This window comes from Hydractinia symbiolongicarpus, chromosome 10, assembly GCF_029227915.1.
Source record: "Hydractinia symbiolongicarpus strain clone_291-10 chromosome 10, HSymV2.1, whole genome shotgun sequence".
NCBI lineage: Eukaryota > Metazoa > Cnidaria > Hydrozoa > Anthoathecata > Hydractiniidae > Hydractinia > Hydractinia symbiolongicarpus.
In genome coordinates this window covers 26646967-26663079 of record NC_079884.1, presented here as the reverse complement: position 1 = coordinate 26663079, position 16113 = coordinate 26646967, and the positions used below count along the sequence as shown (strand labels likewise).

General features: G+C 33.9%; 1 protein-coding gene across 3 annotated transcripts; it reads right to left on the bottom strand.

Moving 5' to 3' along the window:
- Positions 1-405: 405 nt before the first annotated feature.
- Positions 406-15019, bottom strand: LOC130662344 (glycosaminoglycan xylosylkinase-like). Of its 3 annotated transcripts, XM_057461189.1 has the most exons (10): positions 14924-14997; positions 7561-7733; positions 6273-6667; positions 5970-6056; positions 5133-5239; positions 4880-5051; positions 4662-4771; positions 4508-4589; positions 3650-3709; positions 406-701 (listed from the first exon to the last, which is right to left on the bottom strand). In XM_057461189.1, exons 3-10 carry the CDS (start codon positions 6659-6661, stop codon positions 470-472), a joined length of 1239 nt encoding a protein of 412 aa, XP_057317172.1. In that variant the 5' UTR covers positions 6662-6667; positions 7561-7733; positions 14924-14997; the 3' UTR covers positions 406-469. The 3 variants fall into 3 exon arrangements, with proteins under 3 accessions (XP_057317172.1, XP_057317171.1, XP_057317173.1); XM_057461188.1 differs by lacking the exon at positions 7561-7733 and having other exon boundaries at positions 14924-15019; XM_057461190.1 differs by lacking the exon at positions 14924-14997 and having other exon boundaries at positions 6273-6665.
- Positions 15020-16113: the final 1094 nt, after the last annotated feature.

The following is a 16113-nucleotide window of genomic DNA, read 5'->3' as shown; positions in this document are numbered from 1 at the left end:
AGGCAACATACTCTAGGAATGAGGTTGTAAGCAAGGCAATCCCAACAAATTTAAATACACGACCAGGTATGACTTTTAGCAAAGGTAATATATAAATAGAAAATTCGCTGTCTTCATATAAACAAGGTAAAAGTAAAAAAGTAAAAAAAAGAGTTTTATAAATAAAGCAAGTATCAAGAAATTTGTTCGAAATAGCAGATACTCGAATTAAAGGCATTCGAATTAGCGTATGTGTTTTGTCGTGTAATTGAACCCTTAGCAAGTAAAAGTGCACAATACCTAAGCAAGATGCGGCAAGATTTTCAAAGTTATTTAAGGGCCACTGGAAAATCTGCGTTACCGTTCAATCGTATCAGTCATTACAATGGACAAATGGCATTGTATACACAAGAAGAAGGCATCCCATACGATTTGCTGAAGTACTGGGTATAAACATATATTTAATAAATAAACTCACTTTTAAAAAAATTTAAAAATTTTCATCATATAAAACATGATTGATTTCTTTCTTTTGAAAGCAAGTTTTCAAAACATCTAACGTTTTGTGTAACCGTCTATCAATAGCTTGAAGGTGATCCTTCGTCAAAATCGGGTAAATCGGATCACGGCGTAACATTCTTGTCAACAAAACACTTAACGAAGAAGGGTCGTTACTATCCGTGGAAAAAGTTTGAAGTCTTGCATAAGTAGATTTGCGTAACCTGAAAAAATGCATAGAAAATGTGAATAACTTTATTTAACGATGGCATCGTATAATACGTGAGAACTAGGATGAAAATTTCTATTTCTATATTCCTATGTGAGAACAAACAGACCCTGTTGGATTATATGTTGGATTTTCTCGACAACAAATAATTGGGTCACCGCGAACGATTTTATGATATCGAAATGTATGCCCATATAAACCATTTTAGTAGTGCCAAACTCGATCATGGAAGCGGCAGGTGGCCAGGAATCGCGTTCAACAACGAGAGATTCTCGGTAAAATTTAATGTTGCTTAATTTTCGTATTTTAAAGACTCACCTGTTGTTTACTTGTTGTTTGTTGACTACCTACTTGAAAGGATCAAATTTATGTGTTTGCTTGCAAGTTGAGCTAGTGGGCCAATTAAAATCAAAGTTTGTTTGATCACCTTAGCTTTTAGAACAAGAAATGTCTCGAGAACTATTATTGTTTGTAAAACTTCTATTTCTACTTTCATTTACTTACTCATGGCTGGGTTGTTGTTTACAAGTAGTTTCTTTTTTTAACGGATGTTTCGTGTTGCCTGTCTTGTTGAAATCCAATTAATACATTTTTAAGGTATTCGTTCTTACTTAATACCATTTTAAGGTATTTGTTCTTACTTAAATTATTTCGCCTCAACTTGCAAACACAAGGTGCAAAATTTCCCACTTATCTTTCCTACGTTTTTTCAGCTCAAATAATTTTCCCTGACTTATACCAGTAAAGAAGTAACAAAGCATCTTATATTTACTTGTTAAGACAGTAAAATGAAATGAAAAAAAAGGTAAAAGTTATGCACCACTTCACCCAAGAAATTTCTTTCAACTTCATGACTTTTTGTGGAAAAATACCCTGGCGATAGCACAACTGATCATTACGGACTTTCATACCGCGCAGGTCTGGGCGCTAGCGAAGCGCTTTGTAGGGACAAATTTTTGGCTTGTTTTCATTTGTCTTGATAGCCCAAATAATTTTCATGGTCAGTTTTTCACAACTATTTCTGGTTAGTGCTGCGAAAAGAGGCAGAAATGCAAAATCCTGCCTGATGTTTCTTCAACTAATTTTTTACTTTAACTGACGTTTTGCTTTTTTATTAACACGTTTAAATGTTGTTGCTAACCCTCTTTGTGGTATATTGACATGGGTAAGATGTTGGAATCGAAGAAAACTTAAATTATTGACTTTTATAGAGAGGCAAGAGAAGACATATTGTTGATGTTGGTTTTAGGGATTAGCTTCCTGAAGTTGCAAGCTACATAGACCATACATTTTGTGTTGTGAGGAATAAAGTAATGGTTAAAAAGAAACACTATTCTATCATTATCAGTGCACTTTGCCAAGAAGAAATAAAAATTACAGCTAGCTATAAAAAGTTAGTTTTTTACAGTAAGTTATAGCTAGCTAGCTAGCTATATATGGATCTGCAAGTTTGACATGGATTAACGTGGAAGAGCATTTAATAAAGGATTTATTTGCAAATTATAGCTAACTAGTTAATATAAAAAAGAGCACAGATGAAATCGACTAAAAATAAAATACACACTTCAATGATATAATGACTGGCTTTGACTTTTCGTTAGAAATTATTGTATATAAATATTACATAACTAGCTAGGAAGGGATATATATAATAGCATGTTGCACTGTATTACTGTGTTCTTAATTTTGGTAAAATGCAAGAATAAATTTAGGCAAGGTCTACTTTTACAATTTTGTGATAGCTATAGTAATTTTGGTACATTGACATAAGAAAAATTTGGCAACCGAAAATATTTGACGAAAACAGTTAAAGTCACTAAATTTGTTTAAAAAGTTATTTTCCATTAAATTTGTTTATTTTAACCACAGTATGTTATTTTATTTTATATTTTGCAACAGTCGAAACTTTGTACTTTAGCTACAGATTAAAATTATTCCTATGCAAAATTGAGTCGTAGCAATTTTTAAGGCTAAGTTGGTGTTTGAACTCCACTGTTAAGTTGAGTGATATTAGAAATGAGTTTTTATGATCCCATTTTTATGATCCCATTTAGCATCTGGGCACTTTCCCACCTATATATCTGATTACTGTATGAATAAGGCTACGATATATATGAGTGACCCAGTGTGACCCCTAGCTAACAAAAACTACAACGAGACAGATACAGCCAGCTTTTTGACAATTTTTAATTTGGTTTATAAAAAATGTAGGTAGCTCCGGCCTGGTTAGTTAAACAAAGTTTCTAGCAAACACAAAATAAGAAATTTTGGAATTGTTTTTTAATATTATAGCTAGCTAGGTATCTGTTTAATGAGCATGAAACTATTAGTTTAGAAAAAAACCCATTGTTTTCTTTACTGTGTTTATTCAGCTACATTATTTTGGTTGTACTAGTAGCTATATAAATCTTGAATGACATGCTAGCAATCCCTCTTTGATCACCACTGTGATATTTTTAAGACAATATTAAAACTTGTGATGTAACTAACTACCAAAATAAGGTTTCTTTCCCTTTTGACTGCCAACTTTTCATGATGAGTGTACCCCACAACTTGAAGCAATTAAATTAATAATCAAGTTTAGGTCTTGAACCTTTATAATATACAATCTTATGTCAATACTGAGTATCCTTTCTTTAAATAATTGTAAAATCAATATATCGCACCAGTTTAAAAAGTAAAAATACAAAGGAAAAAGTGAATCTTCGTACTGCATGTTTTTCTTAGCAAATGCCTTACGCTCTGCGGGGGATATAAAAATTTGTCCCTACAAGCGCTTTGCCAGTGCCCAGACTTGCGCGGTATGAAACTCCGTAATTCTCAAATTATCACTTGATAATTTCTATAAACACCCGTATGTCACGAAAAACGTAAAATTATTGGATTGCCAGCTTCTCTGATTTCCAGCTGTAATCTGAAAATCCGCCTTACAAACACACCTACCTACAACATTGATATAGGGGTGCTAATATGCTCGTCTCATCTACATGTGGGTTGCCAAAACTAAAAGCAATTAATGCTGTGTCAGCTAATGGTAAAGATATTAAACAGTAGTTGGAATTAGATGAACTGGATTTTCAAGCTGATTTTGTCAGAAAGAATGAAATTTGTCTCGGTGACTTTTTATTACGCTGAACCTGCAAGCACCGTGTAACTGTATAAAATCATCCAACTCAGTAAGCCTGGAAACTGGTTTATTCACGTGTTGGTGCCAAGTGAAAGAACACAAAGGACTTTTAAATGGTTGTAAATTGTGTGCGCCTTGTGTGTAGTGTGTAATTATTTCTAGAGCAAACCACGGCAACCATTAAAGTTGTTTGACGACAATTCATGACGTGTTTTTTAAAGATATAGTAGGTATATTATATTTATAGACTAATCATTAACTCATGGAAAAATCTTTGGGGTCGTCCGTCTTTAAATTAGACAGACAGACAGACAAAATACGGCTTACTATAGAGAGGATATAAGGTGCTTTCTGTGGCTAAATTATTACTTTCAAAACAATCGCATGGGACGAAATAGGTTATGTGCTTTAGTTTCCGGTAATGATTGCTTCTGTCATGATTACTGTTACCTGATAACACCTTCTTGAGCGATAACAAAACGATTGTTACCGTAACATTTCCAGGCCTAAGACTATATGGCCCTTTTCTCATGTGAAACACCTTTGTTTAGGACGGGTTCGATTAAGTGCCAGGCTGGTAAATTAAGTCACCTCATCTACATTTCAGAAATTCTATATTATTAGAATTTCATTTACTGCATTCATCATGTTATCCGTTCTAACTCATTATTTACCTTTTTCCATTGTCGATATGTAACAACATTCCATGATTTCCATCTTTCTGAAGATATTCATAATGGTGCCGGTCAGCATTACCTAAAATGTTACCTCCTAAATTAAAACTCGCAAATAAAGAACGATAAAACGTTAGCACGAAATGGTACATACCGATTAAAAAGTCAAATATAGAAGTATCCATGATATCTAACAGACGAGGACCTTCATTGTATGGTACTTTCCGCACAACACTGTCACAGTAATTCATGTCAACCTCCCATCTAAAGAAATGTAAAATGTTATTGTTTTCAATTTCCAATACTTAGCTAAAAAATGGCGGACTTATTGCAACAAGCCTGTAAAATAAGTTTCAAGCAAATAAAACGAACCTAGCCTTTTTGTCTCTATATGTTCTCTGCCAAGGATGTCTCATCTTTGCAACTTTCCATTTTGCTGGCAACCAAAGTGTTAGAGAGCCCTCCATTTTTTCACCCTTCCCACAAGCTGGCTCCTCTTTTCTGCAATACATGCATACACCATAGAAACAAATATTCGAACCATCTAAAACACAAAATGAACTTAAATGAGCATACAAACAATAACATGTTATTTTACAAGCACAATATACAATGTAAATCTCACCAGTAAAAAATGTTTTGCGCAATTTATTTTTGCACACAGGTAATACTTCTGTGTTTAAATTAATGATTCTACCAGCTGCAGGGGGTGCTCTGTTAAAACCAAGGAGTCTAAAAATTAACACATAACAAATCTTACTGACTATATAAACTTGATTACACCTACTTTACAGCCGCAATAAATTAGTCATTTGAAAATGATCCCAATTTTAAAACAATTCACTTGGCAGCCGGAGCAACCCAACGTCAAGTCTTCTGACAACAATTTCGTGACGTAGTTTATAAAATCATTATAAAAGAAATTGCATATAAAATCAAAAAAAAAAAAAGATTTCTTCATTTACAAAAGTAAGGACATTTTTTTCGTCATTTTTCAAACATTGACAAAAGCGTCAAACGGTCATTGATCTGCAGCAACGGGCTGCAAAGTCGCTACTTTTGAGCACATGTTGGCCTGGGAGACAACGTTCAAAATTTGGTAGTTGTACTCTTTAACATGGCTTTCATCACAAAATAATCCATGTCGGGCCAACGAAGGCCTCACAATTCGCAGAAAAAGGCCATGCTGACGTCAGCAACACTTAGCACATTTTAAGAGTATAGACTCTAGCAAATAATCATTGATCCTAAATGTCTGAACATGACAAGTAAACTTTGACAAGATCAAAATGTGTGAATCTAATGTGGAAATAGCTAACACAACCACCTGTGGTGGCGATCTTTCAAATTAGCTGTCATGTCTCAGCATATTTTGACCGAGATTGTAGATTTTAAAACTGATATAGAACAATTACCATTGTTAACAAAACATATCTATAAAAAATTTATACGAAATATCAACCTATCCAAGTGAAAAGCAGCAATTTCGGCATTATGTCTATCATAGCCTTCATAGGGTGTTCCACCTAATACCTTGTCACGCTCGTATCTATAAAAACATAACAAAAAGCCGTTGAAGTTTATATTACATAATTAAAATTATTCAGAGACATGTGCCCAAAGCAAAAATGCCACCTAAAAGTACACCTAAAATAGTTTGGCACACACTTTTTGATATAGCATTTAAATATTTTTAAAAAATATACTGATTACAGAGTTATGATTACAGGATTGTTATGTTTGCAATGCATGAGAAAAATGTTACCTTTTTGGTTTGAACACAACAACCTGTTTTTCGGGTCCATCCAAATATAAACGTGCTTTTAATTGTGTACCCTTATAACCAACATCTGCACTTAAAATCTTACTTTCTGACATAGCCTTCAATATCATATGTACAAACTTTTCAGAACGATCTGTTATTTCTCTGCCTGTAACCATTTCTTGCCAAACATCCCAAGGATGCATGGACAGCCAATTGTTATGGTCATCATCTAATTCTAGTGCAAATGTGTTGCGCTTTTCTTTAAATGTGTCTAAATCCTCTGATTTGGTTAAGGGTAGTCTTTTGGATTTCAGTGTGCCTCGGTAATACACAAGTATTGTGATAGCGCATAAAATAAGTAGGAGAAAAACACGTTCCTTCCATTTCATCTTCCTCTAAAGGTAAGTTACCAATTATTTCACCCTATTACGCCTGGGCAATTGTGACCTGTATAACCATGAAGTGGGCATATGTCCAGAATTAATATGCTTAAGTGATAAAACTTGGAGAATATCTTGATACAAATACATTTTAAATTAAAAATAGGGATCAGAAATGACATTAAACATATTCTTGCCTGTTCTTGTTTGTTTATTCTTGATTTCTTGTAACACTTGTAGATTGAATACAAAAAAATTGGTTGCACACAAAAAAGTGAATTGATAATGTCATTGATAACAAAATCAAATCTACATGACGTTTAAATCTTAACAATAAATTCTGTTTTCCAAAAATATTGATGCTATGCTATTTGATATCTGCTCCGGTTCCACAAAATACACAGGAGTATCACTGCAGTAAAGATTTTAACCTTTTAGTGAGCTTTATTTCAATATTTTCTAAAATTATGGATACAGATAAAAAAGGCTAGTAGTAGTAAGGGTGTGGCAAGAAAACGAAAATATTCTCGTAGTTTGGAGTGTGCAGTTTTTGGATGTAACAGCACGTACTACAACAAAAACGGAAGTAGAACCCTATTTCATTTTTTTAAATTCCCCATGCAATACCCGGAAAAAAATGCATGGTGTAGCTTGATCAAGCGTCAAGATGGTAAAAATGGATTCTCTGTTACCAAGAACACATATCTATGTCACCTTCAGAGAAGACCAATATAAAAGAAACCCAACCAGCTGGAGATTGCATAAGGGAATTAAACCATCATTGAACCTATACACTCGTTTTACTTCCACTAAACCATCTAGACCCCCTCCAAGAAATTGCAGTGCCTCCTTATCAACTGAACACTCGATTTCAACATCTAATATTGAAGATAATAGCATTGTTTTACCTATTAGTTTCAACTGCCTTTTATGTTTTAAACGATGACAGAAATGAGTATACAACAGCTCATGATCACTCATATGCCAAGTTTCATTCAACACAAAATTCCTTAGTCAATATAGTATACTTCAGGAGAAAATGGAAGATGACATCAAGGAACTTTCCAATAATATTGTTGTGCTAAAAAATAAAATTATGGATCTTAACAATGAAAAAAATTCATACCAGAGCAATGCATTTTCTTTAGAAAAAATAAAAAGTGATCCACGTACAGTAAAATTTTACACTGTTTTTCGAAACTGTGAGTCACTGTTATATCAGTTTCTCATACTCGGAACCAAAATTACATAGTATCAACTATTGGTCTGGTCCAAAGTCTTAAGATATTGTCATTCCAAACCTGGTCGTAAACGTTCACTGTCTTTATTGGATGAGTTTTTTATTGTCTTAGTACGTTTAAAGGTTGGTTTGTTTGTTGATGATATTGCTGATCATTTTAATGTATCTTTTGGTCACATCTCAAGAAAACTTACCACTTGGATAAACTTTCTTTATTATGAACTTCCTCTGTTGTTCTCATTTCCTTCTCAACAAATGGTTCGAAAATACATGTCTAACCAATTTCGAGAGTATCCCACAACATGTGTTATCATTGATGGTACTGAAGTTTTTATACAAACCCCTTCTTTTATGGTATCACAGTCACAGGACTGCTGCATTCAGAATACATGTGGAAGGAGCAATTGGTAGAAATGTTATCACATTCTGGATGGAATAATCCCTTTGTCGTTGTCACCAATTATGAATCAGATATTCACTGTTTGTTGTTACTTAACTAACTTTTTACCACGATTACGCCCCCACCAGGCAGAAAAGATAAGAGATAAAATATATTGTTTAAACTTGTCACATTCTACTACTATACTACGCCAAACACAATAAAACGGCTATTTTTATAGCCACAAAAAATTAAAAACATTGATTTTGGGTATGCCATATCAACATTTATTTTAAATAACTTATTTTAAATAGACGGAAAAGTTTTTCGCTCTTCATCAAAAAAAAATCCTTAGCTTACGAAATTATATAAATCTGTACAATATGCTCCCTGGAGGTGTACATAGCAATAAATAAACTTTTAAAACCAATATGAACAGATCAACTTATTTGTTTACCTATGATCAACCAATGAAAATACTTAATTTTTACGGAAGAACCAAATAATTTTTGAGAAAATAAAGTTTCATGTAAGCGTAAAAAAGTTTCTGTACAAGGAGGTAGCTGGACAGAATGTTTAGCTAAATAATGAATTTTATAAATTTGTGGCTTTAAAAAAAGCTGTTTTTTTACTATTAGCGTTAAGGATTGTTGGTCCAACCACCATGTATAAGTATAATTTCTTCCTATCTGCAACTCTCTGTGTAAAATACTCAGACAACACAGCTCTTCTGTAAAAATGACTCAACGCAGGTAACATTTTAGAAGACCAGTGTTTTTCATCAAAAAATATTTTCTCCACATATAAGTGTAAAATAGATAATAACCATAGATAGTGAAACAATGTACACATATATTTATTACACTCACCAGTTATAATACTACACTATAAAGAAACAAATAATAAACATAATGATCAACACTAACACATGCCTCCCTTTTTCTTGTAGTTCGTAGAACGTCCATTATGTTTGAAATGTCTGCAGCAAAAGAAGGTACACAACCTGTGTGCACAAGGAAATAAAATGAAACACTTTGATAATAGTCAATTTTAAAATGTCACACATCAAGTTTTCCAATCAACAGAATATCTTGTAAACTCTGACAACTAGCACCATGTTTTGTCAGACAATCAGCCAATTGTCTTTCGGTGGGTATCCATTCCACTGTATTGATTTCTTTACGAATTAGCATATCTTTTATTGCTGCTATATCAATACGCAGTCGTTTTTCATTATTACTTTCATTGAATATATAAGTGAATGTAGATTATTATTATCAATCTTGGTATTTATTGTGATTTTCTTTACGTCTTTTCTTAGCAGTTTCCCCAGTAATTCAGATAGGTACAGTGCATCCCAGTTTGCACTTCCCAGTTGCTTTGCCAGCTCTGCTGAATATCGTTGCCTCTCTCCAAATGTTGTCACCTGGTTGCTTGTAGCGAATTTCATCGTTTTTCTTTGGCATACCCGTAATGTTGTCAGTCATGTTTTGGTCCAAGGTGACATCGTCAAGTTCTAATCCATTGTGTATATCAGCATCTGCATGCTGTCATTGATTAGTGCTTTCTTCGTCTGAAGATTCACGAATGCAATTCGCCTCACCTGAGGTTAACTTTTATTTCTGTTGGCTCTTGAAATTCATGCCCAACTTTAATCAATCTGTTGGTTGATACCCTAACATAAACATTTCCATGTCGCACAAAGACAATTTTTCCATCTTGACCTATTACAGTGCCAGGTCCTTTCCATTTGTTGCATTCGTCTTTCTTGTAAAAGACTTTACAACCTCTGTCAAATTGAGTACAATTTACCTTAATTTTATGTTTTAAGGCACGTCTGATTTTTGATGATGACTCAGCTTCTATGTATGCTCTTCTAGCAGCATGCAAAGTGTTGATATGCTTTGCAAACCCTTGGTTCATTGTTGCACCTTCAAGAGCTGGTGGCAAATCTCTTTTGATTGAGAAATAGAAAGGGATGAAGCATAATGATCCATCATATGCTTGAATGCTCTTTTAGTGATATCATAGTGATTATTGAAAGAGCAAGGTGTTTCTTTTGAAGTCATTACAGGCTCAGATGTCACAACATGGTCAGGATTGGTGTCGAAACTAACCACTTCCTCTTGTACCTTTTAAACAGCTCCTTGAGATGGATATGAGTTCATTTCATGGAACAAAAAAAGCAACTTTGCTCCAAACAAGCAGAAGGGTCTTGCTTAAGTTGATTCAAGTGTGTATCATTACGTCTACAGCGTGTGGATCATACAAGTTTGTTTTTGGCTTTACAGTTTTAGATTACTACCAAACTTTATTTTAGCTACCAATACCTCCTCCATCGGTACAGCATTCGACAAGTTATGTGGTACATCCCAACATGTACAAGAAGAAGATGGCATCTCTCTCAAGCCTTCACGATTGTAATTCTCCAATCGAAAGAGCACACAACCTACATGATTACAATGGCCAAACCCGCAAAGACCAGTACCTGCAGAACGGGTGCAAGGCGTAGCTGCAACATCACCAGTAGTGGTAGTTTTACAATGAACATGTACAACTTATTTCTCATGAACGCCTTCATTTTAACATCAAAATAAAAGTGTGTATTTGTTGAGGCAGTTCCAATATTTTTTATAAATCCTTCTTAAAAGAATTGAAATGACTTAAGCCTTTTGTACTGTGTATTTTTAAGAAGAATATGTTTGTATTTAACTGTTCTTATTACAAGATAATTGTACAGTTGAATAAATGTAAATGGTGGTGTTTTACTGAGATCTTGGCTCCATGGGACCTTATGACAATCTCCCTTTATAATACCATAAGTATTGCGATCTTCTTCAGAACATGTAGAATATTAATATTGTTGCTTTCATTTGTTATGCGACAAAATTCAGCATAAACTCGAAGGAAAAGGTCAGCTTTTGTGCCAGATGTTTTCTCCTTGTAAACAAACAAAATCTTTTTAATTCAGGAACACGCAATGATCCCAAGTCTTCCAAACCATTACCTGTTTTACTATGAGGTAATAGCGCCTGAAACTGATCCATATTCACTCAAGTGCAGCCAAAAATAGGGAAAAATGTATACTTATTTTAAGTAATTTGTGCACTTTCCCGCTACAATTTCAAATGGTTTAAGATAAACCTCGTTTTCGTGTTGCACTAACATTTAGAGCCGCCACGATTATTTGTAAACATGGGATATGGAAAAGAGCTTATTGGTATATACTTTAAAATATTGCACTTAGAGGTAAATTAGGTAAAAAAATGTCATCGAGATTTTAATTTTCCTAGTACTAATGTAAACATACTTTGGTAACTACCTGGAAACAAACATACATTTTTTATAAAATTAGTGGATAATTTACTCAGTTTTTTGTTTTCTCATTTCTTTTTGTAGATATAAATAAAACAAAAAAATGATTTGCTCAACAACAACAATTTTTTTGCACAAAGAATATCTACTAAAGCATGATTAAAGTTGTCATCTACAGTTGTCACCCACATTTTTACTTTATTAGTGATGTATCTAGCAGAACTTAAACACCAGTATACCGGTATTGGTACGTAAACTTGAACATCATGTTCATCCAAGAAATACAACTTGGAAAAAATTTAAAAATATATATTTTTCTTCCATGGTAGCTACAGCACAGGACACTCAACGTAAGCAGGTATCATGCACATGATCTACAATACAATACTGTTTTCATTTTACCCAACATAATTTTTTAAACTTTTCAACAAAAGCCCCCCTCCTTCTAACAAGTGCCCCCTCTCTAGTAATTTGGCTCCTTAAATTTCAGACATTGCAATCTGATTATAACCCCCCTTATAAGTTTTCATGTTTATTTTCGCACATGTGCAAAAAAAATTGATCAAGGATTCAGATTTTGTCGTAACTTGCAATTTGCGAATTGAAATGCTATCTGCAAATCTTTTTACAAAAAAAAATTAAAATTATGAATTATATCTTATCATCAATCCATTTCTATATTAGTCGCTGCAACAAAAAATAAATATCAAGGGATCAAAGGCAAGTGACATGTCCCACCTAGAATTAAAGTTTGTATTGGGCTGGTCCACAGCTTCGCATGGATTGTTTTGCCTGTCGGTTTGCAAGAGGTAAAAAAAACAATGTATCACAAATCCTATGCAGTTTGTATGCATAAAAAATGCAGTGTTGGAAATATTTGCTCTTCTAAAATTAAGATTTATCCAACTGCCATCATTGCTTGTTCTATAGTAAATAGAAGAAAATAAACTCCCACCAAGTGTGACAATTTTATGATCTTACACCATGCTAATTTTGGTTCCAGTTTTGGGATAGTGTTAAAAAGTTGGTATTAAAAAAAAAGAGAATTAAGAAAATTAAATGACTGAGCCGCTGTGTGAAGTGGGCCACTCAGAGGGTTCACACTTCATCCGCCATAGTCGTATATGAATAAGCGACCACTTAAGCATACTGCATAACTTTTTCTAATTCGCTAGTATTGCAGAAGTTGGAATAAGTACAACCGCCGTGATGAATGGAAATTTATCAACCAATGATATTTCGAAATACAATTTCCAAATAAGATTAAAATTTCGAAATGAAAATAAAGTTGATGAGAAAGAAAAGTCAACCTTTTTCCATGCAATATTTAATGTAAACATTGAAGACCTTATATTTTTAATCTCTATAATAATAGAGAGAGTGTGTGTCTGTCTGTCTGTAACAGGCAAAGTGGATATGTGTTCATTTTTCTTTGATGTAACAGAAAAACTTGACTCAAATGTTAAATTTTCTGACGCTACGGCACAACGTAATTTAAAGTCATTATCTTACTTTAAATTACTAAAGCTGTTACAATGCATTTAAAATTTTCAGGTCAAATAACTTGAAAAAGAGGTGGTGACTCAACGATTTTTACCGTGTGGGTAACTAGGGATCACCTGAGACCAATTTGGGTAAGTTTCCTGGGTCTGCGAATCGGTTTCGGAATGAACGGGTTGACGATGTCATAAAAAAACCTCTAAACCCCAATATCTCTGTAACCATTTATTAAAGATACATGATTCTATACATTTCCTTGATCAGCGTTTTAAGGTCTATATGATGAAGGCAATGGGTAAACAAATTTAAAAAAATATAATTTTCTTATTTTAACAGGTCAACAAAATTTTAAACCTTTACATTTCCTTAACCGTTCATCAAAGGACAGGATTCTATACGTTGTTTTGATCAGACTCTAAACAATAGAGGCAACAGATAAATAAATGTCTGAAAAATTATTTTTTGTTTATTGACGGGTTCTTGCAGATGTCATCAAAATTTGCCTTAGTGGATTTTGACATGGGTTGTATGGACTAGTATTATAATATCGAAAAGTGGTGAAAGATAAGATCGGCAATGTTGTGTAATGGTGCAGTTCCTAAAAGATGGTTGTCACATTTATACATAATGCAAACAATCTTTCATAGCAAGGTTTCACTGTATGCGGTGTAATAAAAATCTTACAAAGCCATAGCCTCGTTTCCATGTTATTTGATCATTGTACAAAGACAACTTCATAAGGAGAAAACTTAACACAAGAGCCTTTCTTAGGAAAAAGCCCCTATCCTAAGTTATATACATTATAAATAATTTCTACCCTTGTTTCCATGCTATTATGTTTATTAATAAGAGTGCTGACTTGCCAGAAACGCTGCAAAAACCATGGGGGCTGTCAGACAACTTCCTGCGTTTTAAAAAAAATTAAAATTTCACCCCTGAAACAACTTTTTTTTTAACATTTATTTCCATGTTTAACTTTTGTCTTTTAATGTTGAGCATTGGTAGTGTTTATTCAATAAATAGCTGTAATAAAATCACACAAATAATATACGACGACAAAAATGCACCTTCCTTCTTCTCAACAAAATTTAAATGAGACCAATGAGCTCGCCCTGCGCTTCTGGACGGTCCAGGCTTTTCCCAGCGGTTGCAGATGAAAACCTTAAAAAAACCTTGAAAAACGCCCGCAAGTCGGCACCCTCGTGTTTATTATAACCAGAAGATTTGCTTGCATGGGGAAAGCCTTTTTTCAAGTTGTTTACATGTGAAATAATGGGTATATAATTCATTCTTGATAGATGTGCATACTTTACATGGCTAGCCTCACAAATATCAAGGGATATACCCTGTCTATTATTTCCAGGAGGGGCCATGACTTTCATGGGGAGTCCTGGAGTATTTAATGCTCACTCTGACCTACACAAACTTAATTAGAATCAGCGCTCTGCCAGACAACTCCCTGGCACATCTAACGACCCACACAGTGCGCCATCTACCCAGTTTTCCTCACATGGCTTGGGTTTACCCTGGGGCTATGAGGGGAATCAAGACTAGTCTCCCGCACAGAGTACGAGAGTGATAACCACTAAACTATGGCCCCGCTCAATTCAATGGAACAGTTTCATGCATCCCTTTTATGTCACAGCGCAGTTGATGCTCCCTTTTTAGCTAGCGTCATTGGAAAAACCTTTTTGCGGGTGTTGCTGACACCCCTAGCAGCAAGTAGTTTTTTTCCTGACTGACTGAAGAAAAAAAATGGACATGCACTTTATTGCAATATTTTATTACAACAAAGAGGTACTGTAGACACTGGTATATATAGTTAACATATACTTACTTGCTGAAATGTTTAGCTATACTTCTCCTTCATTTTCTGATCGTTGTTTTTGTTGCAATTTTTCCACGTGTACTGATAAGTCCGTGTAAAATGCACACGATTTTTTTTAGGGCTGAGGGTCGAGGACAGTTTCGTCCCCAGGGTTTCCCCTGCCTGTCCGAAATCGTTTGAATAAAGTTTCTCAGAGATCTTTACCAAAAACAAAATCTTTTCCTTTTATTTCTCACTTGTTCACAGAATGGAAATACCAGAGCTTTATTATTGCAGTTTAAAACGCAAGAATAAAATTGCGAAAGATTTTTAGGCAAATGAAGCCTGACTGTTTAACTTTTCTGCCAAAAAAAACCCCAGGGCTTCTTAGATTTTACACGAAACCTGGAAGTAAATGCTGAGAATTTCTGTGATGTGCATTCGTACAATACACAAACGAATTGAAAATACATAATTACTTTTCATGTTATTTCCCCGTTGAAAATAAATACAAATCTATAACTATTCTAAAATCATAGAATCCAGAAAGGTGTGATTGCGGATTAGCTAAAGTGAGAGGAGCAAGGAAAAGACTATGTAGTCTGTCACCAAGCCTCTACACCTTCAAAAGTTAAAATTAGCTTCGCGAAACTTTTTGAAGAAAACATGTTGCTTTTTCTTCTCTAGATTTTCTCGATGATTTTTATTTTTTGTGATATAAGCGAAAGTTCAATTAAAAGGTGAAATAACTTTAAATTGCAAAAAAATACTAAATTTATTATTCATTTCTACTAATTATTCGGAAAGACCTTAAAATGGTTCGCGAAATATCTCGACATAACTGATTCGCGAAAATTCATTCATTTTTTGACCTCGAGATTAATCATTAGTTTATGTTTTAGCTTCCGTTTAAATCGGTTAAGTGTTACGTTATGGCAAGGAATTTGTTCCATAGTTTAGGTCCTCTGTTAGTGATTAATTCTAGACTAAAAAAACTAGAAGGGTATCGTTGCATCTTCCGAAACACGGTTTTAAACACTCTTAGTATCAGATTCTTTTTCACGTTTGAACATAAAAATAAGAGTCGTATAAATGATTAGTTGGTATACATTCAGAACAATGAGTTCTGACCGAAACATCGGGGAAGTTGGACACTATGTTAATTTTTTAAAAGCAAAATAACTGAGAAACGTTTTAAGAAAGGACAATACTAGATGGTA

Excerpts from the sequence above, each read along its gene's own strand:
- LOC130662344 (XM_057461188.1), bottom strand. The coding sequence starts at position 6,661 with ATGAAATGGAAGGAACGTGTTTTTCTCCTACTTATTTTATGCGCTATC. Across the intron at positions 5,240-5,969 it reads GCTGCTTTTCACTTGGATAG|ACTCCTTGGTTTTAACAGAG; the intron begins GTTGATATTTCG and ends GTTAATTTTTAG. Across the intron at positions 4,590-4,661 it reads TATATTTGACTTTTTAATCG|GTAATGCTGACCGGCACCAT; the intron begins GTATGTACCATT and ends GTAACATTTTAG.